Genomic DNA, 24,675 nt, shown 5'->3' on the forward strand with positions numbered 1-24,675 from the left:
TTTGGTCTGCAGGTCCAGAAGCTGCTGAGACAGAAGCAGCTCCAGATAGAAGACTTCAGCGTCTACTGGGACACCAAGGCCGACCTGCTGGGAACGCTTCCTGTGAACCAGATCCAGGTCAGTTCCTCCTGAAGGTCACAGCCGTTGACGGTCACCTTCCTCCTGAAGGTCACCTTCCTCCTGAAGGTCACCTTCCTCCTGAAGGTCACCTTCCTCCTGAAGGGTTAGCCCTACAGGCTACAGGAGAGGCTGGAGGTCAACAGGACCTTCATGTAACTTCGGGAGCAACAATTATGTCATGAATTATTAATTCTCTCTGTTGTTTGTTGTTTGGTCAGTGATCCTGCAGGATAACAGGAATCACACAGACACCAGAACAGACACCAGAACAGACACCAGAACAGACACCAGAACAGACACCAGAACACACAGACACCAGAACAGACACCAGAACAGACATTTATCTTTGTAGTCAGGATGTGAACGTCTGTAAAATGCCTTTTACATTGAATTGATGGGGGTTAGCGGTCCAGGCCTGATCCAGGCCTACCCACCCTCCACCCCCCGACATCCAGGCTGGGCGTCTCTGGCGCCATCATGAGGACGGATGTGGTGAATTGTTTCCTGCGTTCTGACCGCGGTGTCGCTCCGCAGGAGGCCATGACCCGCTGCATGCAGAGCCGCGAGCACCAGTACATCTTTGAGCCGGTGTGTGCCTCCGTTCTGCTCAGGCGGAACACCTCCAAAGAACCCCTGAGGTCCCGGAGCGCCCCCCGCATCGAAGGCCAGGTCCAGCTGGAGCCCCTGTCCTTACACCTGTCACAGGTCTGTGCTAGCATTATGATTAGCATGGTTAGCAAGCTGAATGAACCACCCGTGTCTTACTCCTTCAGTACCAGCCATGGAGTGTCAGGGGTTAAAAAACCTCCACCAGTGCTCAGGCCACGCCCCCTTTGAGGGCGTGGCCTGAGCACTGGTGGAGGTTTGCAGTGTGGACATAATGAACTTGTTGTCAGCTTGATTGAGTTGGTCTAGGTGGAGAACTCTGACTTGTTTCATCGACTACACATGTCATCTGTGTGTGTGTGTGTGTGTGTGTGTGTGTGTGTGTGTGTGTGTGTGTGTGTGTGTGTGTGTGTGTTTGTGTGTTGAAGGTCCAGTACCAACAGATGATGGCGTTCCTTAAAGAGCTGGACCGCAGGGAGAGAGAGATGCGCTACCGAAAGTGGAGGCCCAGAGTTAACGTCGCTACAGAGTGAGTTTCCGTTGCTGAACTCTTTCTCTCTGCAAACGAGAGAGAAGAGCTGGGTTTACATTCAGATGGTGTCTCTCAAACAGAGGTGATGTAAAGCTGACCTTGTTTCCTCCTCCAGCCCTCGACGGTGGTGGTTCTTTGCCATCCAGGCCAACCTGAATGAAATCCGCGAGCAGCGGCGCCGGGGCAGCTGGGCCTTCGCCCTGCAACGGGCGCGAGACGCTCAGACCTACACCAGCCTGTACTTCCGGATGCTGCGACGGGTCCCGCTGACCCCCGAGGAAGAGGTGCGACACACACATACAGACAGAGACACACACACACACACGGTGTATCCTGTGAGTGTGTGTGAATGATGATTGGAATGGATTGATGTAGCCTTTGTGTGTGTTTTTGGTCACCTAGAAAGAGTTGGAGCGGGTGGAGGAGGAACAAACTGTAGAGGAGCTGCAGAGCCTCCAGGAGGTCGTGTTCGACTGGTTCCGAAAGCAGGAGGAGATCATAGAGGTACCAGTGCAGCGCTAACACCGCTAGCAACACGTCAGTCAGTGAACACCTTTATCCCAGCGTTGTGACCTTTGAACCTGTGTTTTGTCCCACCAGCTGATTGTTTTCAGGCGCCCGCGGCTCACGTCCATCTCTGATCTTCTGTCTTTTCTTTTGTTCGTCGTTTTTCTCTATCCTTCTCTGCTAGAATGTACGAGAGCCCAGCAGTGACCCCCAGCCCTGCTCCCCCCCCACCTCCATCCCTAAGAGTGGGAGCTCAGGGATGATCCAGTATCTGCAGTCCTGGTTTCCTGGCTGGGGGGGCTGGTATGGAGACTCTCAGGATCCCGACAGGCCTGAGGAGCTCCTGCCCAGTCCGTCCTCCTGGGACATCCTAGGTGAGACAATGTGGGGGGGTTCTGTCCAGACTGAACTTGTTTCAGTTCAGGGACTGAACTTATTGATCGTTAGACGTGTTGAGACCACAAGAGCAAATTAAATTATTGTCTGAAATTCAGTGTAATGTATTAGAGGGTGGCCCGTCGGGTGGCCCGTCGGGTGGCCCTGTGGCCCCACAGCAAGGAGGTTCTGGGTTCGAATCCGTCCTGTGTGGAGTTTGTATGTTCTCTCCAGGTACTCCACCCCCCAACCCCCACCAGAAACAAGCAGCTGAGGTGGATCCATCAGTTCTAATTGTGCATTGGTGTGAGTGTGTGTGTGAATGGGTGTTTGTCTGTCATGTGGCCCCGCGCTGTACTGGCGACACGTCTGGGGTGTTCCCTGCCTCTTGACCTTAGTCAGCTGGGATTGGCTCCAGCAAGTGGAAAAGTGTCTGTCGACAAAACGCTTATGGTCCCATAACCCCGACTTTATCAGAAACTAACACATGTTGACCTGGACGTCAAAAAGAAACGATCAATATCCCAATAAATCATTAATCAAATCATTGATCAGAAATCCCAAAGTACCAGGTTCAGCAGACTGCTAGAGGACCTGTTGCTAATGCAGGATTGGTTTGATGGGTCTTCCGTAGAACCTTTGGTTGTCCTCTCCAGCTCCACCCTGATGATCTCACGCTTCTCCAGCAGAGACAGACGACTTGTTCGACCCCCTGGAGGATTCGCACACCCTCAACACGTTCACCAGGAGAGATCACCTGTTTGCCCGGCTGGAGTTCCTCCTGGAGGAGGGCCGAGTGACGCTCCTGCAGCAGGACAAGGAGGCGGAGCTGCACGAGCGTGGAGTCATTCAGCTGGAGTTCTCAGGTGCGCACATGCTGGGACCGGAGGAGTACAGGTGTTATCTACTCATGTCGGTTTGCAGGAAGTCGGATTAGATGCAAACACAACACTACTATGGTTCTATGTGAGAAGGTGGCTTCTGAACAATCCAAGTGTTGACAGACTGGACCGCGATTACAGGACAGAACAGACCCAGATAATTTTGTAGAACCAACTCTAGGTGTGCTGTGGTTCCAGGTGTGAACGTGATCGTGGAGTCCCTCCCTCGTTCGGAGTCGTCCCTGCTGTCTGTGAAGTTGGGCAGTTTGTTCCTCAGAGACTTAACGACTCAGGGCACCATCTTCCCTGTACTGGTCTCTCCTAAAACGGTAAGCGTTAATGGAACTGGTGAGCGGACTGGAGTTTATCGTGTCCTCATTGTTTTTATCTTCCGCTGCTTTTAAAGGACAAACTGGTCGTTGCTGCTCCGCAGCCCAGCGGTCAACCAAGCAGCGCCTCTGGTAAGCTCATTGTTTCCTGACTGATTGAATTGACGTCCTCTAAGGGAGACCAGGACCGCTATCAGCACCGGATTGGCCACGCCCACAGCCCTAACTCCACAACCCTAACCCCACAACCCTAACCCTAAACCCACAACCCTAACCCCACAACCCTAACACCGCAACCCTAACCCTAACCCCACAACCCTAACCCTAACCCCACAACCCTCACCCAACCACCCTAAGCCCACAACCCTTATCCTAATCCCACAACCCTAACCCTAACCCCGCCTGGTATTTTTAAAAGCTTAGAGAAGCTTTTGTCCACACGGCATGGCATTTAAAAGAATCTCAGTCCACACGCAACGGCATCAGGCCGTTCATAAGCAGGACAACGACAGGAGAGAGGACCGGGACGTGTACAACGTCTCACACCGTTCCTCCTGCAGGACCACCTCCATCACTGAGTTCTCCCACCAGCAGGCAGCGCAACCCGGTCTGACCCAGAACTGGTGTCAGCGCCTTTTGTGAGGAACATGAACGTTTGTTCGTTTGTTTGTTGAAACAGGATTTTATCACACGTAGAACGTGTCAAAACCGAAAACTCTGGCTATAGCAGTCCAATCAAAACGCATGCCGAATGTTTTGTCACGGATGCGTTGTGTGGACGGTAGGCCTAACCGGATACGTGTGGACATGGCCTGAGATGAACGCCTCAGACCCGCTGTAGATGTGGGGAATCCCAAAGCGTCGCCGGCCCCAACAGTCTAGTGTTTATACAGCGTCATCCCTTCTGGAGATGCAGAGCATGGCGTTAATTTGCGTTCCTCCCGTCTGCTGTGTGTGTCCCACCTCCAGCTGCTGGTCACACACCTAAATATACGACCTCACAGCATCGTCAGTGAGTCCAGTCATGCAGGTGTTGATATGAATGAGAAGGCGCTCACTGAGATTTGATGGCAGTTGTTCTTGTTTGTGTGTCCTTAGGACCCAGAACGGACGATTCTTCATCACCAGTGTTTGAAATGATTTATGAGAGAAACCCTGGCAGGTGCAAGTTCGAGAGAAGACTGGAAGTTAAAACTACTCCACTAAACATCATCTATAACCCTCAAGCAATCAAAAAAGTGACAGAGTTCTTCTACAAAGGAAGGGTTCATACCTCAGGTAGGTCCTGAAGTAGTCCCAGTGTGGTGTGAAGTGGTGCCAGTGTGGCGTGAAGTGGTACCAGTGTGGCTCACACACTCGTGTGTGTTGTGCTTCTGAAACTGGCATGTTCCTGTGTTCTCAGCCTGTTTCTGTGGTCTTCAGGGTTTGGCTACCAGTCAGAACTGGAGCTGAGGGTGGCAGAGGCTGCCAGGAGGCAGTACAACAAGCTGAAGATCCAAACAAAGGCAGAGATCCGACAAACCATTGACCAGCTGCTCGTAGGAGAGTTTATCGTAAGATGTCTTCATTGGTGCTAACATGATCTCATCGTTAAGTCAGTTCTAAATACTGCCACTGTGATTGTATTCTAGGAAAACAGCAAGCGATGGACGATGAAGTTGGACATTTGTGCACCCCAGGTGATTTTTCCAGATGACTTTCAGTCAGAGGACCCCATGCTAGTGGTTGTCGATTTAGGCAGAATTCTACTGACAAACTCTCTGGGTAAAACAGCCTTTTTATCAACACATTTGTTCTTTGCATCATGAGGATTCTGACCTTGTTGACTCCTGTCGTGATTCATTTCCTTTAAAGATGACACCAATGCCAGCTCGAAAACAACTCAGCCTGATAGAGAAGACATGAGTGACGATGAGTACCAGACACCCCTTGCCACCCCCCCAGGGTCTCCCCCACCTGAAAGAGACCTGCCTATGAAAGAGCAACTCAGAAGCCCAGAACTTCCTAGCATGAAATCCCCAGAATGTGCACAGTCCTACTGCAGGAAGCTGTACGAAAGATACTCTCTGTCCTTCAATGACCTGCAGATAATGGTAGGTCGTTGTAGAGACAACTGGAAACATCTCCAGGAGAGCGAGGTAGGGCCTACCCATGTGGTGGAGAAGTTCAACGTCCTGCTGCAGCTCGAGCAGAGACTACGGTACACTTCAGACCCCCAGCTCCCTGGAGCAGTGCTGTCGGGAACCCTACCAGATCTGAAGATCCATATTAACCTTGAGAAGATGACTGCCCTCAGGAGTTGTTTTGCTAGGCTGAGCAGCCCAACTGTAAGTGAAAGGACCCAAAGCCCAGAGGGAGACCCATTTCTAAAGTCTCCGGACTATCTTACCCTCCGCCATGACAAGATCTTTAGAAGAGAGGACAGCTCCTGGAAGCTGCAAGGCTCGGCTAGGAACCTGACTCAGAGTGTGATGACTTTAGAGCAGCACACAAGGGAAGTCTTGGTGGAATCCCGTCTGCTCTTAGCAGAGTTTAACATTAACTATATGCAGCTTGGTGTAGAGAGTGATGGCCGCTACATATCTGTTCTTAAGGTATTTGGCACAAATGCTCATTTTATCAAAAGGCCATACGATGCTGAGGTGTCTCTGACAGTCCATGGTCTTTTGCTGGTCGACACTTTGCAAACATATGGCTCAGACTTTGACCTTCTCGTGGCTTCTCACAAGCATCTCAGCTTTGACATACCCACGGGCAGCCTGAGAGAGAGCCAACCTTCATCCCCCACTGCTGCCGACGGCACGTCTCCCCATCGTCGCGACTCAACCTCTGGTTTGCCCGTGGATAGACTTTCGCCCTTCAGTTCCTTTCTGAAAGACCAAGAGGCCCTGATAAAGCTTGAGTATCAGTTTGTGAGTTCAGAATGCCCCTCCATGAACCTGGACAGCTCGCTTCAAGTGACCAGCATGCAGGTCAACAACTTGGACATTATTCTCAACCCTGAGACCATGGTTGAGCTTCTGAAGTTCCTTCAGAAGTCTTTCCCCAAAGAAGAAACCTCCTCAACATCATCGCTGCAACAAAGTACAAAACAGCCTCAGAATGAGGAAGGAGAAGGGACATACAAGACCACCTATGACCAGAACAAAGAGCTGACCGTGGAGATACATCGTCTGAACATGCTCCTCCTTCGGACTGTGTCCAGTGGCACCGTCTTTGGAGCTGAAAAGAAAGGCTTGAAGATTGCCACTGCTAGTATCACTGGCACAAAGGTCAACGTGTCCATGGGTAGTCGGCTGGACATTAATGGTTCCCTTGGTTCCCTGCAGTTGGTTGATCTAGCCCAGGAAGGAGGCCGAAGCCAATTTGTGGTTAGCATTGGCAATGTTGAGGACAGCACCTCAACCCTTGGTGGATTAGCATTTTTTGCTAACGGCAACTTTCCGTCAGAGGCTTTAAATTTTCACCTAATGGAAAAATCCCATGGAGAGTGTTCTTTACAACTTCAAATGGCATCGTTGCACTATAACCACTCAGCCAAGTTCCTGAAGGAGCTGAGTCTGTCTGCTAATGAAGTGGAAGACAATTTCCGCTCCATGCTGAAAAGTGCTGCCACCAAAGTTTCAACAGTTTTGGTAACAAAGACAGCAGAATACAGCGGTATGGTTTCGCTTTTTGAGACTCCCTCACGGAGATCACGAACTCAGAGTCAAAACTGGACTTATACACTTGAGGAAGAGGAGGATCTTTGCATCAATGACCCCGATTCCACCTTAGACACTTTTTTTGTAAAGCTGACCCTTAATATTAGCATTGAATCACCAGTCGTTTCAATTCCACGCAAACCTGGACACCCTGAGCTTTTGGTTGGTCATCTTGGAAGCATAACTATACAGAATTTTGTTCCCGGACAAGACTCTGAAGGGGACAGATTACAGGTTTTTGTGAAGGACATTCGACTGTACTCACTCAACATCAGTCATTTGGTTTTGAAGAGACCGTCTCGAGCCAACGCTGCCTACAGCTCGTCACCATCCCACAATGGGAACATCAGTCACGATGAACCCCAGTTCACACGTCATGATTTCTTTGAATCCCTCAGCCGTGGAACAGGTGAGGATAGGTCTATCACCGGTGCTTAGTTATGCGTGCTTTCACTCTGGATGAAGCAATCATATATTACATTGCAGTTTGTCAAACGAGTTCACAATCATTTGCTTTCTCCATCAGCCTTCCACATATTGAAAGACACTACAATCCAGTTCACCCTGGAGAAAGTCCCGACTGAGGACGACTCTCAATTCACCTTCCTCACCACAGAGGAACCTTACCAGAGCACAGGGCTGTTACGAGTCCAAGGCAGATTCGTCAACCCTGTTCAGGTATGCACTTAATCATGACCACAGCAGACAAGCTCATGTTAAATCACAGTTGTGTCTCAAATGTTTGCAGTATTAACACTGCTTCCAACTTCAAATATAAAGAAGAATCTTTGGGGGTTGCAAAGAAAGCAGGAGAAGAGATTTGACTTTGTCACTCTAAAACTAATGTCATTTGAGCTTGTGGAACATTTTAAATATAATCTGTGCCAATCGCTCCAGCTTTACTTTCAAGAACTTATCATTGACTGTTCATGACTGCACATGTTCTATTTCAGAAGTGTTGATGTTATTAGTTATTAGGGATTAACAAAGTTCTATCTGATCAATTTCGCTTACCTAATCAATAAATCAATGTGTGACTCTGTGCTGATAGGTGTTCCTGTGCAAATCTGTGTATGAACAAGTCCTCCAGACACTGGACAATTTGTCTCTGATGGAGGACCATCGTGCCACGCCCAGCCAACCTCCGACTCCGCCACCACCAACTCCCTCCTCCAGCAGACCCCACCGCTTTCCTGACCTTCAGGGGGGGTTTTTTGCCAGGGATTCTCCTCATATCACCTTCTCCCACCCGTCCTTTTCCTCCCCACTGCCGCTGCAGTCTCACAGGCCTGCTCTCCACCCCCCCTCATTTACTCAGCTCAAGGTCACCTTCCATGTGGCCGAGCTGCAGGTGCAGCTCAGCGCTGACCTGACCCAGGGCGCTCAAGGCTTGGTCAGTTTGCGCTTCCAGGACCTGGAGGGAGATTTCACCAAAGACCACCCCCACCTGCTGGCGGTGCAGCTGGCGTTGCGTTCACTGCTAATGGAGGACCTCCTGGAGCAGAACCCGGAGTCTAAGTACAAGCACCTGATGGTGTCCCGCGGGGCACCCAAGCCCTCCACCTTCAGTCCAAAGGAGTACCTCTCTCAAAGCTGCCCCTCTGCCTCCAATGTCCAGTACCCAGAAATGCCCCGCTCACTGCCCGCCCACATGGAGGAGGCCCAGAACGTCTTCCAGCTCTACCAGAGACATCCCAGCACCCCTTCAGCTTCCAGTCGCAAACCCAACAGGGACCCCGCCTGTCCCAGCACCCCCCCACCCTCTCCTACCCCCCACACACCCTCTCCTGAGCCCCCCCCAGGCTTTGATGACTCATTAGTTCATATCAACGTACTCCTGGTGGACCAGAACCACCCAGAGTTCAAGACGCGCTACGGCGGCGTGGGGAGGAGTGTGGACGTGGACTTTAACTGCCTGGACGTTTTGATCACGCTGCAGACGTGGGTCGTCATCCTGGACTTCTTTAGCATCGGCTCAACAGCCAACAATCATGCGCTGAGGGCGTTTCCTATGTCACCTGACCCAGTGGCGGGACACGCCCTCTGTGAGTCAGACATCAGTGAGGAGGACTCAGCAGAGGCCGTGAACACCAAAGTGGATCTCAAAGTAAGTCCGTGATTGGTTTAATGGATCGGTCGAGTCCTGTTGGTCCCTTTTGCTGTGGAATGTGGTTTTTAACGTAACAAAATAAACTACGAAGCATCATCCGATAACGTTCCTCTGAACCTGCTTCCAGGTCCATTCCCTGTCTCTGGTGCTGAACAGGAAGCTGAGTGAGCTGGCCAGAGCCAGCGTGTCCCGACTCTCCGCCCACTGGGAGGTGTTGGGTGTGTATGCAGTATGCATGCAGCGTGTGTGCAGTGTGTATGCAGTGTGTATGAATTATATGTAGTTTGTATGCGGTGTGTATGCAGCGCCTCACTGCTAATGTTGTTCCAGTCCTCTGGCTCATGTCATCCCATCATGTCTCACGGCAGACGGCGACCTGGCCTTACAAGGAAGTCTGGGAAGTTTGTCCCTTAGCGACCTCACCCCCCATGGCGACCTCTACAGAGAGCGCTTCACCACGCGAGGGGGGGAGGCTCTTGTCTTCAACATCCACAAGTATTTATTCCCCCATTCATTTCCTGACAGTGAACAGCTGACACTCTTAGTCACCTGGTCACGTTTGTCCGCTCAGGTACGGCCTTCCGGATCCTTCCTTGGTGCGCGAATGCGATGTCAAGGTGTCCCTGCAGATGGCGTCAGTGCAGTATGTCCACACCCAGCGCTTCCAGGCCGAGGTGGTGGCCTTCGTCCAGCACTTCACCCAGCTGCAGGATGTCCTGGGCAGGCAGCGGGCTGCCATGGAGGGCCAGGCTGTGAGTACTACCCGCTGGGGGATGCGACCACCTGCTGGGGGCTGCGACCAGCCACTGGGGGCTGTGACCACCTGTGGACCAAGTTTGCAAACAGGATAATGTCCTTTTGCCTCAGCCTTATTTTTGTGCCTGGCGGAGGGGTGTGTGATTGGGGTAACATTAATACTCATCCACACAACACCAGGACTGGTTCTCGTTGCACATTTGATTTGAAAAAATGAAAACCGTGTTCACTGGTATACTTCCCAATCCCCAAACACCTCTTCCAGCACCTCTGGGGGGATCAAGAGGCTTTCCCAGACCAGCCGAAAGATATAGTCCCTGCAGCATGTCCTAGGTCTTCCCTCAGGGATCCTCACTGGTGACTGAGCTCCTCACCCTATCTCTAAGGGTGCATCCAGCCACTCTACAGAGGAAACTCATTTCAGCCGTTTGATCCGGTATCTTATCCTTTTGGTCATGACCCAAAGGTCATGACCATAGGTGAGAGTAGGAACGTAGATTGACCTGTAAATCGAGAGCTTCGTCTTTCAACTCAGCTCCTTCTTCACCACGACAGACCTATACAGCGATTGCATTATTGCAGAAGCTGCACCGATCCGTTTGTCAATCTCACGTTCCATCCTTCTCTCACTTCGTGAACAAGACCCCAAGATACTTAAACTCCTCCACTTGGGGCAAAGACTCTCCACCGACCTGGAGAGGGCACACCACCCTTTACCGGTTGAGAACCAGACGTGTCACCCATGACAGTCCCTGCACATCCAGAGACTTGAGGTACTCAGGGTGAATCTCATCCACCCCCGGTGCTTTGCCCCCAAGGAGTTTGCCAACCACCTCGATGACTTCAGCTTGGGTGATGTACGAGTCCACCTCTGAGACCTCAACCTCTGCTCCTCTGTGTAACACATGGTAGCAGGATTGAGGAGATCCTCATAGTATTCTTTCCACTGCCCGACAATGTCCTCAGTCGAGGTCAGCAGCTGTCCACCTCTACTGTAAACAGTGTTGGCTGTGCACCGCTTTCCCTTCCTGAGGCTCCAAATGGTTTGCCAGAGTATCTTCGAGGCTGACCAATAGTCCTCCTCCATGGCCTCCCCGAACTCCTCCCAGACCCGAGTTTTTGCCTCTGTGACTACTTTGGTTGCAATACGCCTGGCCTGCCTGTACCTGTCAGCTGCGTCCGGAGTCCTGCAATTCAACAAGATTTGATAGGACTCCTTCTTCAGCTTGACGGCATCCCTTACTTCTGGTGTCCACCACCTGGTTCAGGGGTTACCGCCACGACAGCCACCAGAGACCTTTCGACCACAGTTCCGAGTAGCTGCTTCGACAATGGAGGTGGAGAACATGGTCCACTCTGACTCAATGTCCCCAGCCTCCTGCGGGATCGGAGAGAAGATATCCCGGAGGTGGGAGTTGAAGACCTCACTGATAGAGGGTTCTGCCAGACGTTCCCAACAGACTCTCAAAACTCGTTTTGGTCATGTTCAGATCAGGGAGGCTGTTCATCCCAATCATCTCTTTTTGGGTCTCACTGTCGTTGCCCATGTGAGCGTTGAAGTCTCCAAGAAGAACAATGGAGTCCACAGTCAGAGCACTATTTAGTATCCCTCCTAGGGACTCTCAAACCTCTCAACCTCCCTCACAAGCTCTGGCTCCTTTTCCCCCAGGGAGGTAACATTCCATGTCCCTAGAGCTAGACTCTGTCTGGGGATTGGGTGGCAGTTGTCAAGCCCCACGCTGACAACTGCCACCCAATCCACACTGCATCCATCCCCTATGATTTTCTCGGCCGGTGGTGAATCCACCGGAGGTTGGGCCCACGTCGTCTGTTCTGGCTGAGCCCGGCCGAGCCCTGTGGGCAGAGGCCCGGCCACCAAGTCATTGCACACGAGCCCCAACCCCAGGCCTGGCTCCAGGGACTGTTTATGAAGGGAGACCCTAGCAGGAGCATAAAGCCCCTGACAACAGGGGAACTCCTGGGTTCATCTGGGCACTCAAACTCCCCCACCACGATAAGGTGGCAGTTCTAGGGGGAGTGTGTGTGAGACCATTGAGCTTGATCCACCGCTAGCATGTGAAGAATCTGAAGTAAAGCAAACAGGAAGTGCTTCTGCTGCTGTTGGGCATCATGGTGGGAGGAATAATGCTGGGTTCTTGTTCCACTTGTGCCCAAGCCTGAAACACGTTATTCCGACGTGATGGGTGGAGTGAACCGACCCATCAGTCATGTGTCACAGTGCTGTGGAGGTGGCCCAGTGGGTTTGGTCTGCGTGGGGGTGTTGGAACCTTAATGTTGTTCAGATATTCCTCCCCTAAGTACATCCAACTACATCCACCCAACCGGATGTTGTTTTTGTTTACTGTTCAGTCATTTGGATCAAGATACTCAGATTGTGTTTCAGGAAACTGACGGTGTTTGAAACGTAGTTCTGATCCAGTTGGGGTTCTTCTGTTTGTCTGACCCTGCAGGTTCGGGACCATCCCCAGCGGGCTTCCAGGATTCTGCTGGACATCGAGGCGGGTGCCCCAGTTATTATCATCCCAGAGAGCTCCCGGTCCCCCCGGATGGTCGTGGCCAACCTGGGCCAGCTGAGGGTCCAGAACCGCTTCCTGCCGTCAGGCGCTCGTGGGACGTTTTCCCTCAGGGACAAGGTAGAGAAACTCACCATGGTTCACGCCTTTTTCCCCTCACTGGTGAGTCACCATGCCGTTCCTTCACTCGAGCACCGTTCTCCTCATGACTCACTCAGCTGCATTCATGTCTTTAATAGAACCAGGTTTCAAACCAACCTCGCGCCTCCTCTTTTTTTGGGATCTGGATGAAAACCTGGCTCTCAAAAATCAAACAAACTCACGGTTCTGATGTCAGTAGCTGACCTGATCCTCTGAATGAAAACTGAAAGACTGAATGAATGCAGCGTTGCCTGTTGCGTTTTTGAGGAATGATTCTCTAACCCTAACCTTCCAAACGTCTCTACTAGTCTTGTCTTTTTTTGTTTTTAGTGATTATGCTTGTTCCTTATTGTTCTGAGCATCATCTCAGAAGATTTAAGTGCATTGCCCAGTTCTTCAGAGTAGACTCATCCAGTCTGTTTGGGTTCAACAGAACCATGTAGTTTAAAGGGGTTTTAAAGAGTATGCACCAGTATGCACCTGTAGTATGGGCTGCCTCCACAGCACATGCTTGTACTGGACAGGAGGTGGAGATGAACCTGAGTGGTTCTGGATAGGATGAGACATGATGTTCTGCATTGGGCTGGAGCAGAACCACCTTCAGAGAGCAGCTTTGTCCTTCATCTGGTCATCAGGGGTGTGTGTGTGGACCCCAGCGTCAGGCTGCCAGAGGTCTCAGAACTGTGTGTGTGGCAGGAGAATGGCAGGTTGTTGGTTTGCTGCTTGCTCACATGCATCTTGTGTTTTTTGTGAAGAATTTTATACTGCATGCTAATGCATACAAGGAGCCGTCCCATTACCAGGTACATGCATGCAATCTGTTGTTGGTTTGAATCCAGTGTGTGGTGTTTCTGCCTCTATGCTCTGAGTGGGTTGTGTGTCAACAACTATCCTGATCATGGCCCAACCAATCAAACCGTTCCTCAGCCTGCAGCCGTTTTTGTGGAGGGATGATGAAGCAGGAGCTGCTGTCCCTCCATGATGGGGAGAAACAGCCAGTGTCAGTTGGTTCCTCCTTGTTCCTCTTGGTTCCCCTGGTTCCTCCTGGTTTCTCCTTTTTCCTCCTGGTTCTCCCTGGTTCCTCCATGTTCCTCCTGGTTTCCCCTGGTTTCTCCTGGTTCCTCTTTTTTCCTCCTGCTTTCTCCTGGTTCCTCCTTTTTCCTCCTGGTTCTCCCTGGTTCCTCTTGGTTCCTCCTGGGCTGCAGCCGAGTGTCCGCTGTGATTTAACCAGTAGACGTTCCTGTCATTCTAGTTTGGACTCAGTAGCGTCTGGTTGAACGGCCTGAATAATAATCAGAGCTCCCAGCGCTGAGGTGGACGTGACCATGATCAGAGAACCTGTGGCAAATGTTCTGTTCTGATCCATCTCCATGGTCACCGAGCAGTAAATGAATGCTCGTCACACCAAGATGTGGAATCACTGCAGAGCAGCACAGATTGTTGTTTCATGTTCGCTGTGGATTTACTGCCTGTTACCCTTTGTCGGCTGGTTTGGCTGCTGAATATAAAGTGGAGAGTCAAAGCGTCACTTTGTCTTAAACCACATCAGGTCCCCTGGAAACGGACGTGTGTTTTTGGTGCTGCCTCCCCGCCAAAAAAACAATTTCCTTTCTGTGTGTCAAATACTTGAGGAACTCCAATAGTTTTAAAAACTGTTCCTCTGTTTTTCTTTTGTTTTCAAAAGGAACGCGTACAGACTGCACCAGGGACAAACACTGAGCAGAACTGGTCAAGAAATTCCTCCACAGGGTTCAAGCTGGGCCAGCCTCAAGTCCCAACAGCAGGGGGGGCCCCAGAGGAGAAGGACTCTTACAGTGCGGGTTAGTAGGGGCTCTGGTTCCAGTGGTGCTATGTGGGAATGTGTTTGGTTCCAGTTGAAGGGCTTCAGACCCAATGCCTTCTGAGCTGCTGGACCTCACAGGGCTAGTTCACACCCGTCAGTCATCCTGTGATTGTCTTTCCCCTTCACCCCCCCACAATGATGTTCTTTCCTGGTAGAGACCCATGTGTGCCTGCTGGACTGCATTGCTCTGGACCTGCAGGAGATGGACATCTTTGCTGCCGAGCGTCTCCCCAGCCAGCCGTGGGACGGGGGGGCGGGACCCTCTGAGTCTGCAGACCTGCTCTTCCCTACGTACTCAGTCCGTCGCTCCGGAGACAAACTGCTGAAAGACCGCTGCCGCCTGGAGCTCAAGGTGGAGCGCAACCTGGACAAGTAGGACCCGCTTCTGTTCACGTCCCACTGAAGACGGTGGTTCTGTCCAGTTAAAGACGAGCTCTAGGGAGCACAAAACCAGGAGTTTACTGTCAGGATGAGATAAAGAAGAGCTCTAGAGGGCAGAATGACGAGAACTATACTGTCAGGATTAGATCAATTAGTGGTATCACTGGAACTTAAACATGTGACCTGCGTGTGTCATGGCGTTAGTGATTTAAAATAATGACAACATGGCTCCTCATGAGTTCATTCAGTCCAGTGGGAGACGAGTGAAGCGTCGGCGTTAGTTTACCAGTGCTCTCATGTCTGACTAGAAGCTCACAGCAGCTATCAGACTGTTAGAACCTATCGCGCCTGAACCCCTCCTGTGTTCTGGACGGCAGGGAGCTGAGCCACGCGGTGCCCGATATGACCATCCACGGCAGCCTGTCGTCGGTTCACTGCTCTCTGGACCTGGAGCACTACCAGCTGATCCGAGGGCTGCTGGAGAACAACCTGGGGGAGCCGGTGGAGGACTTCCTGCGCCCGTACAACCTGCAGGATCCCAGCACCTATGTGAGCACCTGTGCAACATCAGCAAGGATGTGGGATGTTGTCTGGGGTTACGTGAAGTCGTCCCGGGTTGCGTGCATCGTCTGGGGTCGCATGTTTTCTTCCTCTCTTTAGTCCGTCTCCAGTGTTCTGCCTCTTCTCTGGTTGATCGTCTCTCTTAATTCCGTCTCCACTCTTTCGTGTCTTCTCTGGTTGATCGTCACTAGTCCGTCTCCAGTGTTCTGTCTCTTCTCTGGTCGATTGACTCCCTTCTGTCTGTCTCTTCTGGTCTCTGTACAGACGGTGTTGAGCGGTGACGTCTACACCACCCTGTCCTTCCTGGTGGACATGATGGATGTCAGTCTAGAGCTCCTGGACAGCCCGACACCTTCGGAGCCCAATCGTTCATTAGCAAGGTCAGCCGTTCTGTCCTTTTAAATAATTTACAGATGCAGTCTTTAAAAGTTTGTCAAGACTCTTGACCCAACAACCTGACAATGACGATTTTTTGCTTGTTTGTCTCTCGCACAGATTCGACTTCATGAAGTCCAAGTTGCTCTTTGAAAGTTTCTCAAATGGCTCCAAGTCTGTGAACTTGGTGTCTCACTCTCTGCTGGCGTACGACACCCGCTACACTGGGCGGAGTGGGGCGACTCCTGGGCGGCCCAACGTCTTTGACTGCATCCTCCAGCCCTCCAGAACAGGCACCAACCGGGCGTCTCTGCAGCTGGAGCTGCATTACAGGTCGTCACGTGAGTCCTCCTGCTTCACCGTGGTCCTCAACAACCTGAGGGTGTTCCTCATCTTCGACTGGCTGCAGCTGGTCCGGGACTTCCTGCGGGTGCCGGCGGAGAAGGCGTCCGGCGATGCAAAGGCTCGTCAGCGCTGGTCCAGCGCCTCCAGCTCCGACGCCGGTGTGCCCGCCTCCAGCAACACAGAGGCCGTCATGCCAAAGACCGTCAAGAGCGGCGTGGTGACCAAGAGGTCCACGGTGCCCGTCAACCAGGAACACTGCCTGGAGATCAGGATCAACGTCACAGGTGGGGAACCCGACGCCGAGGGTCGTTCTGTGCAGCGCAGCGACTTCTGTCACAGAACGCCACGTAGAACAGCTACGTCTCCATGACAACAGGGATATTACCCCTAAGACACTGACGAGTCACCGCTCTTCAACGACGTGTGTGTTTGTCTGGTTGTGTGCAGGGACTGAGTTTGTGGTGGTGGAGGACTCGTCCAGTGTGGACACCAACGCCATCATCCTGAAGGGCACCACCGTGCTCACCTACAAGCCCCGCCTCGTGGACAGACCCTTCTCAGGCAGCCTGGCAGGAATCGAGGTGAGGTCCTCAGCACGGCGACTGGGCTTCAGTAGGCTTCACTCACAGGTGTGTGGCGTCCTCAGGTGTTCTCGTGTCGGCTGGGCAGCGAGCAGGAGACGGCGCTGTCCATCATCGACCCGGTCAACGTTCAGGTAGAGCTGTGTGGAAGCCCCACCTACCAGAGCAGCTCGGGGCTGCTGGACGCCTTCAACGTGGAGGACATCCCGCCGCTGCTGGAGGTCAGCGTCACGACGTCTGCGTGCGGTGGTGAGTAGCTGGTGAACGGCGGACGGATGCTAACGGCGCTCGGGTCCTCTGTCAGGTCCAGTTTCCTGCCTTGGACATCCGGTTGTCCTACAACGACATTCAGCTCTTCTTAGCCATCGCCAAGTCCATCCCCACTACCGGGACTGGTCTCCCCCCTGACGGCGACAGCGTGACGGCGTCCAGCAGCGAGTCCACCGCTGCAGCCAGGGACAGCTTTGGACAGAAGACCCAGGAACTCATAGGTACGGAGACGCCGCAGCGCTTCTGATTCCACCACCACAGTTCTGTCATGCATAGTTTACCACCCGTGTCGTTTGTCTTCAGAATAGAAGACTGTGGTTTAATCGCACAGATTCTGACTGCGTTTGTGTTTCCTGTGCACAGACGGCCAGCTGACGCGTCTACAAGACCTGGGCTTCAGGAGAGACGACTGCAGAATGGCCCTGCTGCACTGCAAAGGTGACGCCAGGTTTCAGACGTAACGTTTCAGACCTCACTGTAACGACGGCGTCTAACAGAGGATGCCGTTCCTCAGGCCAGCTGGACCAGGCCGCTACGTGGCTGCTGGAGAACGCTGAAGCCGTGGCCGTCCGTCCCAGAGCCAGAGCCGAGTCGGGCTCCGGCAGACACTCTGCTCCTCTGTCGGGCGTGGAGCTGAAGGCCGAGAGCGTCTGCATCTGCTTTATCGACGACTGTCTGGACTGTGACATCCCTCTGGCCGAGTTCACCTTCTCAAGTAGGTGTCTGTCTGTCTGGCTGGCTGTCATTGTGTCTGTTTGTTTGTGTGTTTGTCTTTCTGTTTCTTTTCATTGTTTTGTGCTCCAGCATCGCCAACTAGTGTGAGCCCACCCCCACTCCCCCTTGCGTAAATAAACACAATACACTCCCTCACCCCTTCAGGCTGTCATAGGGTTAGGGTTTATGTGTTTCACTGGAGTAAGAGCTGATGTCCATTGTTTAGAGCCAGAGACACCGGTGACACACTCCCAGCTGTTTCTGTGTTGGAGGTGATCTGACAAACGTTCCAGGTGTCCATCAGGTTTGTGTCTTAGTCTGGTGTGAAGCCAGAACCACTGCGACTGGACCAAGAATGAAGGAGGAAACCACTGCGACTGGACCGAGGGCGGGGACTGATACAAAACGCCCAAGACTGAAGTGACTGCTCCTGACCTTTAGCTGCTACGTGACCATCCAGAGTGTAAAAGTGTTTTTGACGTCTAGAGAACGAAGCTCACACCTCCGTGAAAAACGATCACATGACGTCATGCCATAGTTTGTCTGTCTGTCTTCGCTCGTTGCAGGACTCAACGTGCTGCAGCGCATCGGTTCCACCCAGGAAGGCACCGCCAGCTTCACCCTGTCTGGAGACTACTACAACAGAGAGCTGGCAGGTAATGAGATCCAGCCCAGCGTCTGATGAACAAGGACTCCTGGAGAATGTTTCTCTTTGACATGACAGAAATTCAGCAGAACGGTTTGCAGGTGTGGAAGACTGTTTACGTGATCTCCAGAGCGCCGTCTGAGGTCATTGAGGACACGCCAACTCACTTTAGTGATAGGATTGAATTTATCTCTAAATAACTCTTAGTGTCAGGTGTGTAACGGATCACACCAGCGAGTCTGACCACAGTTTAGTTCAGTTTGGTTTAGTTTGGTGTAGTTTGGTTGAGTTTGGTTTACAGTAATCCTGCGCGCATTTGCGCATCAACACGCGCGAGGAAAAAGGTAATACAGATAGAAAGTGGTTTAATATTATAGTATGGAGAGGGTTCATAAACGTTTAAATTACTGTAAATAATAAAATAAATAGTTTGTCACAAAATTGCGGAAGTCGTTATTCGCGTGCTGTTCCTGGAACACATTAACCGCGAGTAACGAGGGCGCACTGTAGTTTGGTTTAGTTTAGTTGAGTTTAGTTTGGTAGAATTTGGTTTAGTTTAGTTGAGTTTGGCTGAGTTTGGTTTAGTTTGATTTAGTTTAGTTTAATTTGGTTGTGTTTGGTTTAGCTTATTTTGGGTTTGTGTGGTTTAGTTTGGTTTGGTTTGGTTTAGTATATTTTTTTTTTGGTTTGGTTTAAATTTAGTTTAGTAAGTTTGATTGAGTTTTTTTTAGTTTTAGTTTACTTTGATTTAGTTTAATTTGGGTGTGTTTATTTTTGTTAGTCTAGTTTGGTTTGGTTTATTTTAGTATAATTTTAAATGACAGAATAAAACAATAGTAACCATAAGGTCAATAGATGCAGGCTCTTTCCAGTAATAATGTTGTTGACCTGCCTCAAAGCATCATGGTCTTGCTCGCTGTGTTGTTGGCAGGCTGGGAACCCTTCGTTGAGCCCTGGCCTTGCTTCCTGTCCTGGCAGCAGCAGGCCGCCGGGCGGCTCCACCCTCCACGAATGAAGATGGCGATTCGAGCCAAGCAGAGACTGGATGTGAACATCACGTCTGCTCTACTGGGTGAGGACGTTGGTCGACTTCTTGTCCACATTTATTTACCTTAATAAAAGGATTTCAAGTTGGTTCTCATATCACACTTTACACACACATTGTGTGTTTAATATTAGAGATGAAGCTAATACTGGCTGTAGGGGATCCTGCTTTCAGAGATTGAGTCAATCAGTTCCACCCAATGGATTCTGGCCACCAGCAATGTCTTCATCCGTCTTTCTGTTTTTCCCAGAGCAATACAACACCACTAAGAGCTCCTGGATGGCCGACTACTGTAAGGAGGAGGAACAGAGCCAGGCCCCGCCCCTTCAGCCCTGGAGGGGCTGCTCAGGTGACCCGCCCTGCGTTGGACAGAGTAAGTCCAGCAAGTCCAGCTCCACACATTGTTTGCCTGAATGGATTGAATGGAAAGCATTGATATTAGAGCGCCACTAACACCCAGGGATGACAAAGCTGTCTGCAAAATGTGCACATTTAATACGACTATAATGAAAAGAGTGATGTTGTCAACCTGTGGTCGGGTCAGAAAAATGTGCTTGTGATGTTTACTGTCCTTCTTGAAGTCTACATTTCTTTATGTCTGTAATAAAATACAACTTTCCTTTGTTGGATGAAATCCATCAAACAAATCAAAGCAACAGAAGCTGCCAGCGCTCCTACAGCTGAAGAGTTAATCCAGTGTTAATAGAATACAGATTTGATGACCTGCTGCTCCTTTCAAACGTCTGGAGAGTCACTGACAGGAAGTTATTACTTCCCGTTATTTTAAGAAACAACGACTGACCCGGGCTGGAGGCGAACTGACCGGAGCCTCTCTGGTTGACCATGTAGGACAGATTGATGAGGTGCATTTCTCTGAGTAGCCCTTAATGATACGAGATGCATTCACACACACCGGCCACTGGTCTGCCGCCGACGACTCATTTGAGGCTCCACCAGTGAGGACTAGTGTGACATGCCAGTGAGGACTTGTGATTATCCAGTGACGATTTGTGTGACGCTCCAGTGAGGACTTGTGTGACCCTCCAGTAACAACTTTTGTGACACTCCAGTGGGGACTAGTGTGACCCTCCAATGGAGACTTCTGTGACGTATCAGTGGCGACTCATGTGACACTCCCTTGAGAGCTAGTGTGGCGCTCCAGTGACGACTTGTGTCATACTCCAGTGACGACTTCTGTGACACTCCAGTGAGAACTAGTTTGATACTCCAGTGAGGACTAGTGTGATGCTCCAGTGAGGACTAGTGTGATGCTCCAGTGAGAACTAGTGTGACAATCCAGTGAGAACTCGTATGACGATCCTCCAGTAACTTTTGTGACACTCCAATGGAGACTTCTGTGACGTTCCAGTGGCGACTCATGTGACACTCCCTTGAGAACTAGTGTGACACTACAGTGAGGACTGGTGTGACACTCCCTTGAAAGCTAGTGTGACGCTCCAGTGACGACTTTTGTGACGCTCCAGTGGGAACTAGTGTGACACTCCAATGGAGACTTCTGTGGTGACTCATGTGACACTCCAGTGAAGACTTGTGTGACCCTCCAGTGGGGACTAGTATGATGCTGGGTGGTGTCGTCACTAAACAGATGAGTTCCAGTGGTGCATGATGTGCACTCTTCAGAAAAGCAGTAATGTGAGCGTGTGAAGGTGTAACCCTTTGTGTGCCACTGCATGTGTATGTTGTGTAGTAACTGTCTCTCTCTGCTATCAGGTGCTCCTCTCGCTCACCTTAGAACTAGGAGCTCAGCCAGCTTGGCCTGCCTCGAGCAACAGATTCCCTCCAGAGGTACAGTTCAGAGTTTAGTCTCTCAGACAGTCGCCTTCAGCCGACGTCATGGACTCTTGTCCATGGGTAGGTGTGTGTAGGCTTGTCGTAGGGCGACAGACGCCTCCATCATAGTCAAACTACATTAATGCGGACCATCTTTATAAACAATTGAATGATATAATCCAGTTTCTATCACGCCTGTCTTGTTCATGCCTGGCAATCATGTTGTGTAAGCAGCAAGTGTGTTTGACTCCTGTGTGTGTGTGTGTGTGTGTGTGTGTGTCTGTGTGTGTGTGTGTGTGTGTGTGTGCGTGTGTGAGATGTTGCTCGTTTTCTGCTGGCTGGTTAGCTGGGTCGTGTGCATGTTGTTGTCACTGACGTTGTCTAACAGAAGACGGCTAGCGTGGTCCGCCTGCCGTTTGAAGGCTACAGCAGTGACACGCTTCACAACATGTCTGTGACACGCTAGTGAGGCTCTGACATCATCCGCCCCTCCCTCGCCTGGCAACACAGGGTTGTTCAGGTTAGCTGGCTAATGCTAACTGAGCCTCACACCTGTAAGGCGTGTAGAAAGCTTTCATTTTGTCCTGTCTGGTTTCTTGGTCTTCATGGCCATTGATAATCAGTCAGACTATTTTATTTAGATTTGATTTTGTCAAACCTAAATCTCAAGTCAAGATAATTTTAGTGATCCAGCTCTAAATCACGACATAAGTCCAATGAAGGCGCTTTAAAGAACAGCAGGTCTAGATCTTTTCTTCCCTGGAGACCCAACAATCCCCCATGAGCACCAACCTGGACACTGGAGAGAAAACACCTGCCTGGACCAGGTAGAAACCTGGACTAGATCCCATCCGGGGTGTGACGTATCTCTTTAGAAATGAACAACCCCCCACCCCCCATCTCTTTCCATGTCTTCTGCTCTGTTCTCGCTCTGCATGACGTGTCTCTGCTTTTCACTGCATGGCCAGTGTTTATGAAGCCGTGGTGAAAATGCACGAGGTGTTCGCCGCTGCTGAAGGTGTCGGTTGCTTTGTGGTGGACGTCGCTCCACCGCACCTGATTGATCGATCAGAAGAGACTTCTGATTGCGCGTTGCGAGACGTTTCTTTCTGCGCTGGCGTGGGAGTGGGAATAGATTTTGATGCCAAGAGGCTGGTTTGAAAGTCAAATGAATGGGTTGGAGAGTCTGCAGGGCCTGAAGTGGAGCTCCAGCCTTCCTTCTGGAAGGTTTCAGGACACCAGGGTTCAACACTTTAATAACTAGTTCTCCTTCACCAGCGTTGTGCTTCCATGAATCTTTTTAAATGACATTCAGTACAGTTGTTGGCATGTCTTAACAGTTTATTGAGTGTTTCACTCAGTGGTAAGTATAGAACACACTGGTGAAAATGTTCACTGTCACTACTAGAAGTGATTTGTGTGGTCAGGACTTCTTTTTGTGGACTTTTATTTCAAGTCCAGCTGTTTTTACACCACATTCTGTTCTGTTCTCTGGTTCCTCCAGCAGAGGTCCGGCTGTCCAGGAGGAGGCAGCCGTTCGTGCCCTACGCCCTGCGGAACCACACAGGATGCACCATGTGGTTCGCCACGCTGACGACGACCCCCACAAGGTATGACCCATAGGGTCAAAGGTCAACCGGTACTGAGGTGGGGTAGATCCACACAGTAAGGCTCCAGCAGGAAGCTGCATGGATGGATGGATGATGGATAATGGATGGATGCTGTGCTCTTAGCGAATTGCAGTGACTATGAAACATTACTTCCTGCAGCGTCTCAGAAATTTTCTGATGACCTTCATCGACCTTCAGCTCAGCTGTTGAAGCTCTGAGGATGTTTATCTTTCATCAGTTGATGGAGGGCACTGGACCTCCTTCAGTGTCTGCTTGTCCTCCACAGGGTGGCGCTGTCCCACAGCAGCAGTGCAGACTCCATCTCTCAGGTCCAGGGCGCTGGAGGCGACGACCCCCACAACGTCAGCCAATGGAGCGAGGTTCTGCCTGGGGAGGAGGTTCCCTTTGAGTTTGAAGCCCGTGAGAAGCGTCGCCACCGGTACGGCTCTGGGGGCTCTGGGTGGATGACGGGGGGTGGAGGGGGGGGTGTCTGTGGTTCTGACGGCTGTCTGGTTCTGCTGCAGACACACTCATGAGCTGAAGCTGCACCAGCTGCTGGTGCGGGTGTGTGGGTGGGAGCAGGTCAAGCCCGTGTCCGTGGACAAAGTGGGCGTGTTCTTCCGTTACGCCGCCGCCGACAGGAACAACGCGTCCAACACGGTGAGGTTCTCAGGAAGCACCAGATGTTCACCTGAAGGTCCTCTAATTGGACCGATGATAGATGCTTCCTCTTTGTGATATTTTGATGTTTATATCAGAATGACGCTGCTCTTCACGCCTTTCTTCACGCCTCCACAGGTCGGCAGTCCCATCAGCAGAACCAACATCATCCACCCCCACGTTTATGTGAGTCCTGTACCCCCCCCACCCCCCCCAGCAGCAGCTGTAGCGCTAATGTACCCCCGGAAAAACTATTTCTGATGCTAACACGCTGTTTGTGATGTGACCTACACGTCTCCTTGTAGGTCACATGACCTCATATGACCTACAGGGCGACGTGTAGACGTGTGAACCTGCATTCGGTCTTGACGTTGACTCTTTTGCCCCCCTCCGCCCCCAGTTCTCACCATTGCCCCCGGTCAGGGTGGTGTTCTCCATCACCATGGAGGGTAGCGCCAGGAAGGTGATCACCGTCCGCTCCGCCCTGATGGTGAAGAACCGGCTGGACGTTCCGATGGATGTCAGACTGGACAGCCCGTCTGCTCCTGACAGTAAGACTCCAGACCATCTCAAACCAATCGGCTTGGATTTGATTGACTGTCTCCTGTTGGGCGTGGTTGTCTCGCAGCGTGGTCACACACACCTCTAGTGTTGATGCCACATCAACACTAGAGGTGTGTGTTCAGGGTTTGCTGTGTGTGTTTGTGTTGCCAGAGCCGGTTGTGCTGCCCCCGGTGCTACCGGGCGGGGCCCTGGCCGTCCCCCTCCACCTGACCAGCTGGCGCCTGCAGGCGCGGCCCAAAGGGCTGGGCCTGTTCTTCTGTAAGGTGCCCGTCCACTGGACCAGCGTGGAGCGTCCTGGAGAGATCAGCAGCAGCAAGAGGGAGTGTCACTCCGCGGACATGGACGACAGCGTCAAGCACAACTTCAGGTACCTCCAGCGGACGTCTGGGTTCTTCTGGTTCCCGTCCGGTCCGACCTCCTCCCGTCTGCACCCTGCAGGTTCTGTGTCGTCATCAAGAAGGAGAACTACCCAGAGCAGCAGCCTGCGAAGAAGGACTCCGGCAGCGCCCAGCAGATCTACCGGCAGCCGGGTCACACCGTGTCCCTGCTGCCCACCATGGTGCTGGCCAACCTGCTGCCCTGTGAGCTGGTCTACTACATCAAGGGCTCGTCTATCAGAGGCTCCCTGAAGCCGGGGAAGGAGGCCGTCCTGCACGCCGCCGACACCTCGCAGAACATGGAGCTGGGTCAGGAC

At 51.6% G+C, this 24,675-nt stretch overlaps 1 protein-coding gene across 3 annotated transcripts in view; it reads left to right on the top strand.

Annotated features, from left to right (window-relative positions):
• The window catches only part of vps13d (vacuolar protein sorting 13 homolog D), a 39,679-nt gene that overhangs the window by 2,523 nt on the left and 12,481 nt on the right, over positions 1–24,675 (top strand). The window contains exons 7-45 of one of the 3 annotated variants that reach the window (XM_068325429.1): positions 13–117; positions 655–825; positions 1,155–1,255; positions 1,374–1,542; positions 1,661–1,762; positions 1,950–2,139; positions 2,827–3,006; positions 3,220–3,350; positions 3,428–3,482; positions 4,449–4,628; positions 4,773–4,903; positions 4,982–5,114; positions 5,205–7,463; positions 7,581–7,732; positions 8,106–9,161; positions 9,292–9,382; positions 9,533–9,659; positions 9,736–9,916; positions 12,392–12,574; positions 14,280–14,415; positions 14,594–14,810; positions 15,197–15,368; positions 15,645–15,760; positions 15,876–16,384; positions 16,548–16,681; positions 16,747–16,902; positions 16,986–17,172; positions 17,315–17,389; positions 17,466–17,666; positions 18,232–18,321; positions 19,243–19,383; positions 19,607–19,729; positions 22,652–22,757; positions 23,044–23,196; positions 23,282–23,417; positions 23,556–23,603; positions 23,818–23,968; positions 24,132–24,348; positions 24,420–24,667. In XM_068325429.1, the coding sequence (XP_068181530.1) occupies positions 13–117; positions 655–825; positions 1,155–1,255; positions 1,374–1,542; positions 1,661–1,762; positions 1,950–2,139; positions 2,827–3,006; positions 3,220–3,350; positions 3,428–3,482; positions 4,449–4,628; positions 4,773–4,903; positions 4,982–5,114; positions 5,205–7,463; positions 7,581–7,732; positions 8,106–9,161; positions 9,292–9,382; positions 9,533–9,659; positions 9,736–9,916; positions 12,392–12,574; positions 14,280–14,415; positions 14,594–14,810; positions 15,197–15,368; positions 15,645–15,760; positions 15,876–16,384; positions 16,548–16,681; positions 16,747–16,902; positions 16,986–17,172; positions 17,315–17,389; positions 17,466–17,666; positions 18,232–18,321; positions 19,243–19,383; positions 19,607–19,729; positions 22,652–22,757; positions 23,044–23,196; positions 23,282–23,417; positions 23,556–23,603; positions 23,818–23,968; positions 24,132–24,348; positions 24,420–24,667 (9,013 nt within the window). The remainder of the gene's footprint in view (positions 1–12; positions 118–654; positions 826–1,154; positions 1,256–1,373; positions 1,543–1,660; positions 1,763–1,949; positions 2,140–2,826; positions 3,007–3,219; positions 3,351–3,427; positions 3,483–4,448; positions 4,629–4,772; positions 4,904–4,981; positions 5,115–5,204; positions 7,464–7,580; positions 7,733–8,105; positions 9,162–9,291; positions 9,383–9,532; positions 9,660–9,735; positions 9,917–12,391; positions 12,575–14,279; positions 14,416–14,593; positions 14,811–15,196; positions 15,369–15,644; positions 15,761–15,875; positions 16,385–16,547; positions 16,682–16,746; positions 16,903–16,985; positions 17,173–17,314; positions 17,390–17,465; positions 17,667–18,231; positions 18,322–19,242; positions 19,384–19,606; positions 19,730–22,651; positions 22,758–23,043; positions 23,197–23,281; positions 23,418–23,555; positions 23,604–23,817; positions 23,969–24,131; positions 24,349–24,419; positions 24,668–24,675) is intronic. The other 2 variants (XM_068325445.1, XM_068325436.1) reach the window with 2 other exon arrangements.

Source organism: Antennarius striatus, chromosome 2 (genome assembly GCF_040054535.1).
Source record: "Antennarius striatus isolate MH-2024 chromosome 2, ASM4005453v1, whole genome shotgun sequence".
Lineage (NCBI taxonomy): Eukaryota > Metazoa > Chordata > Actinopteri > Lophiiformes > Antennariidae > Antennarius > Antennarius striatus.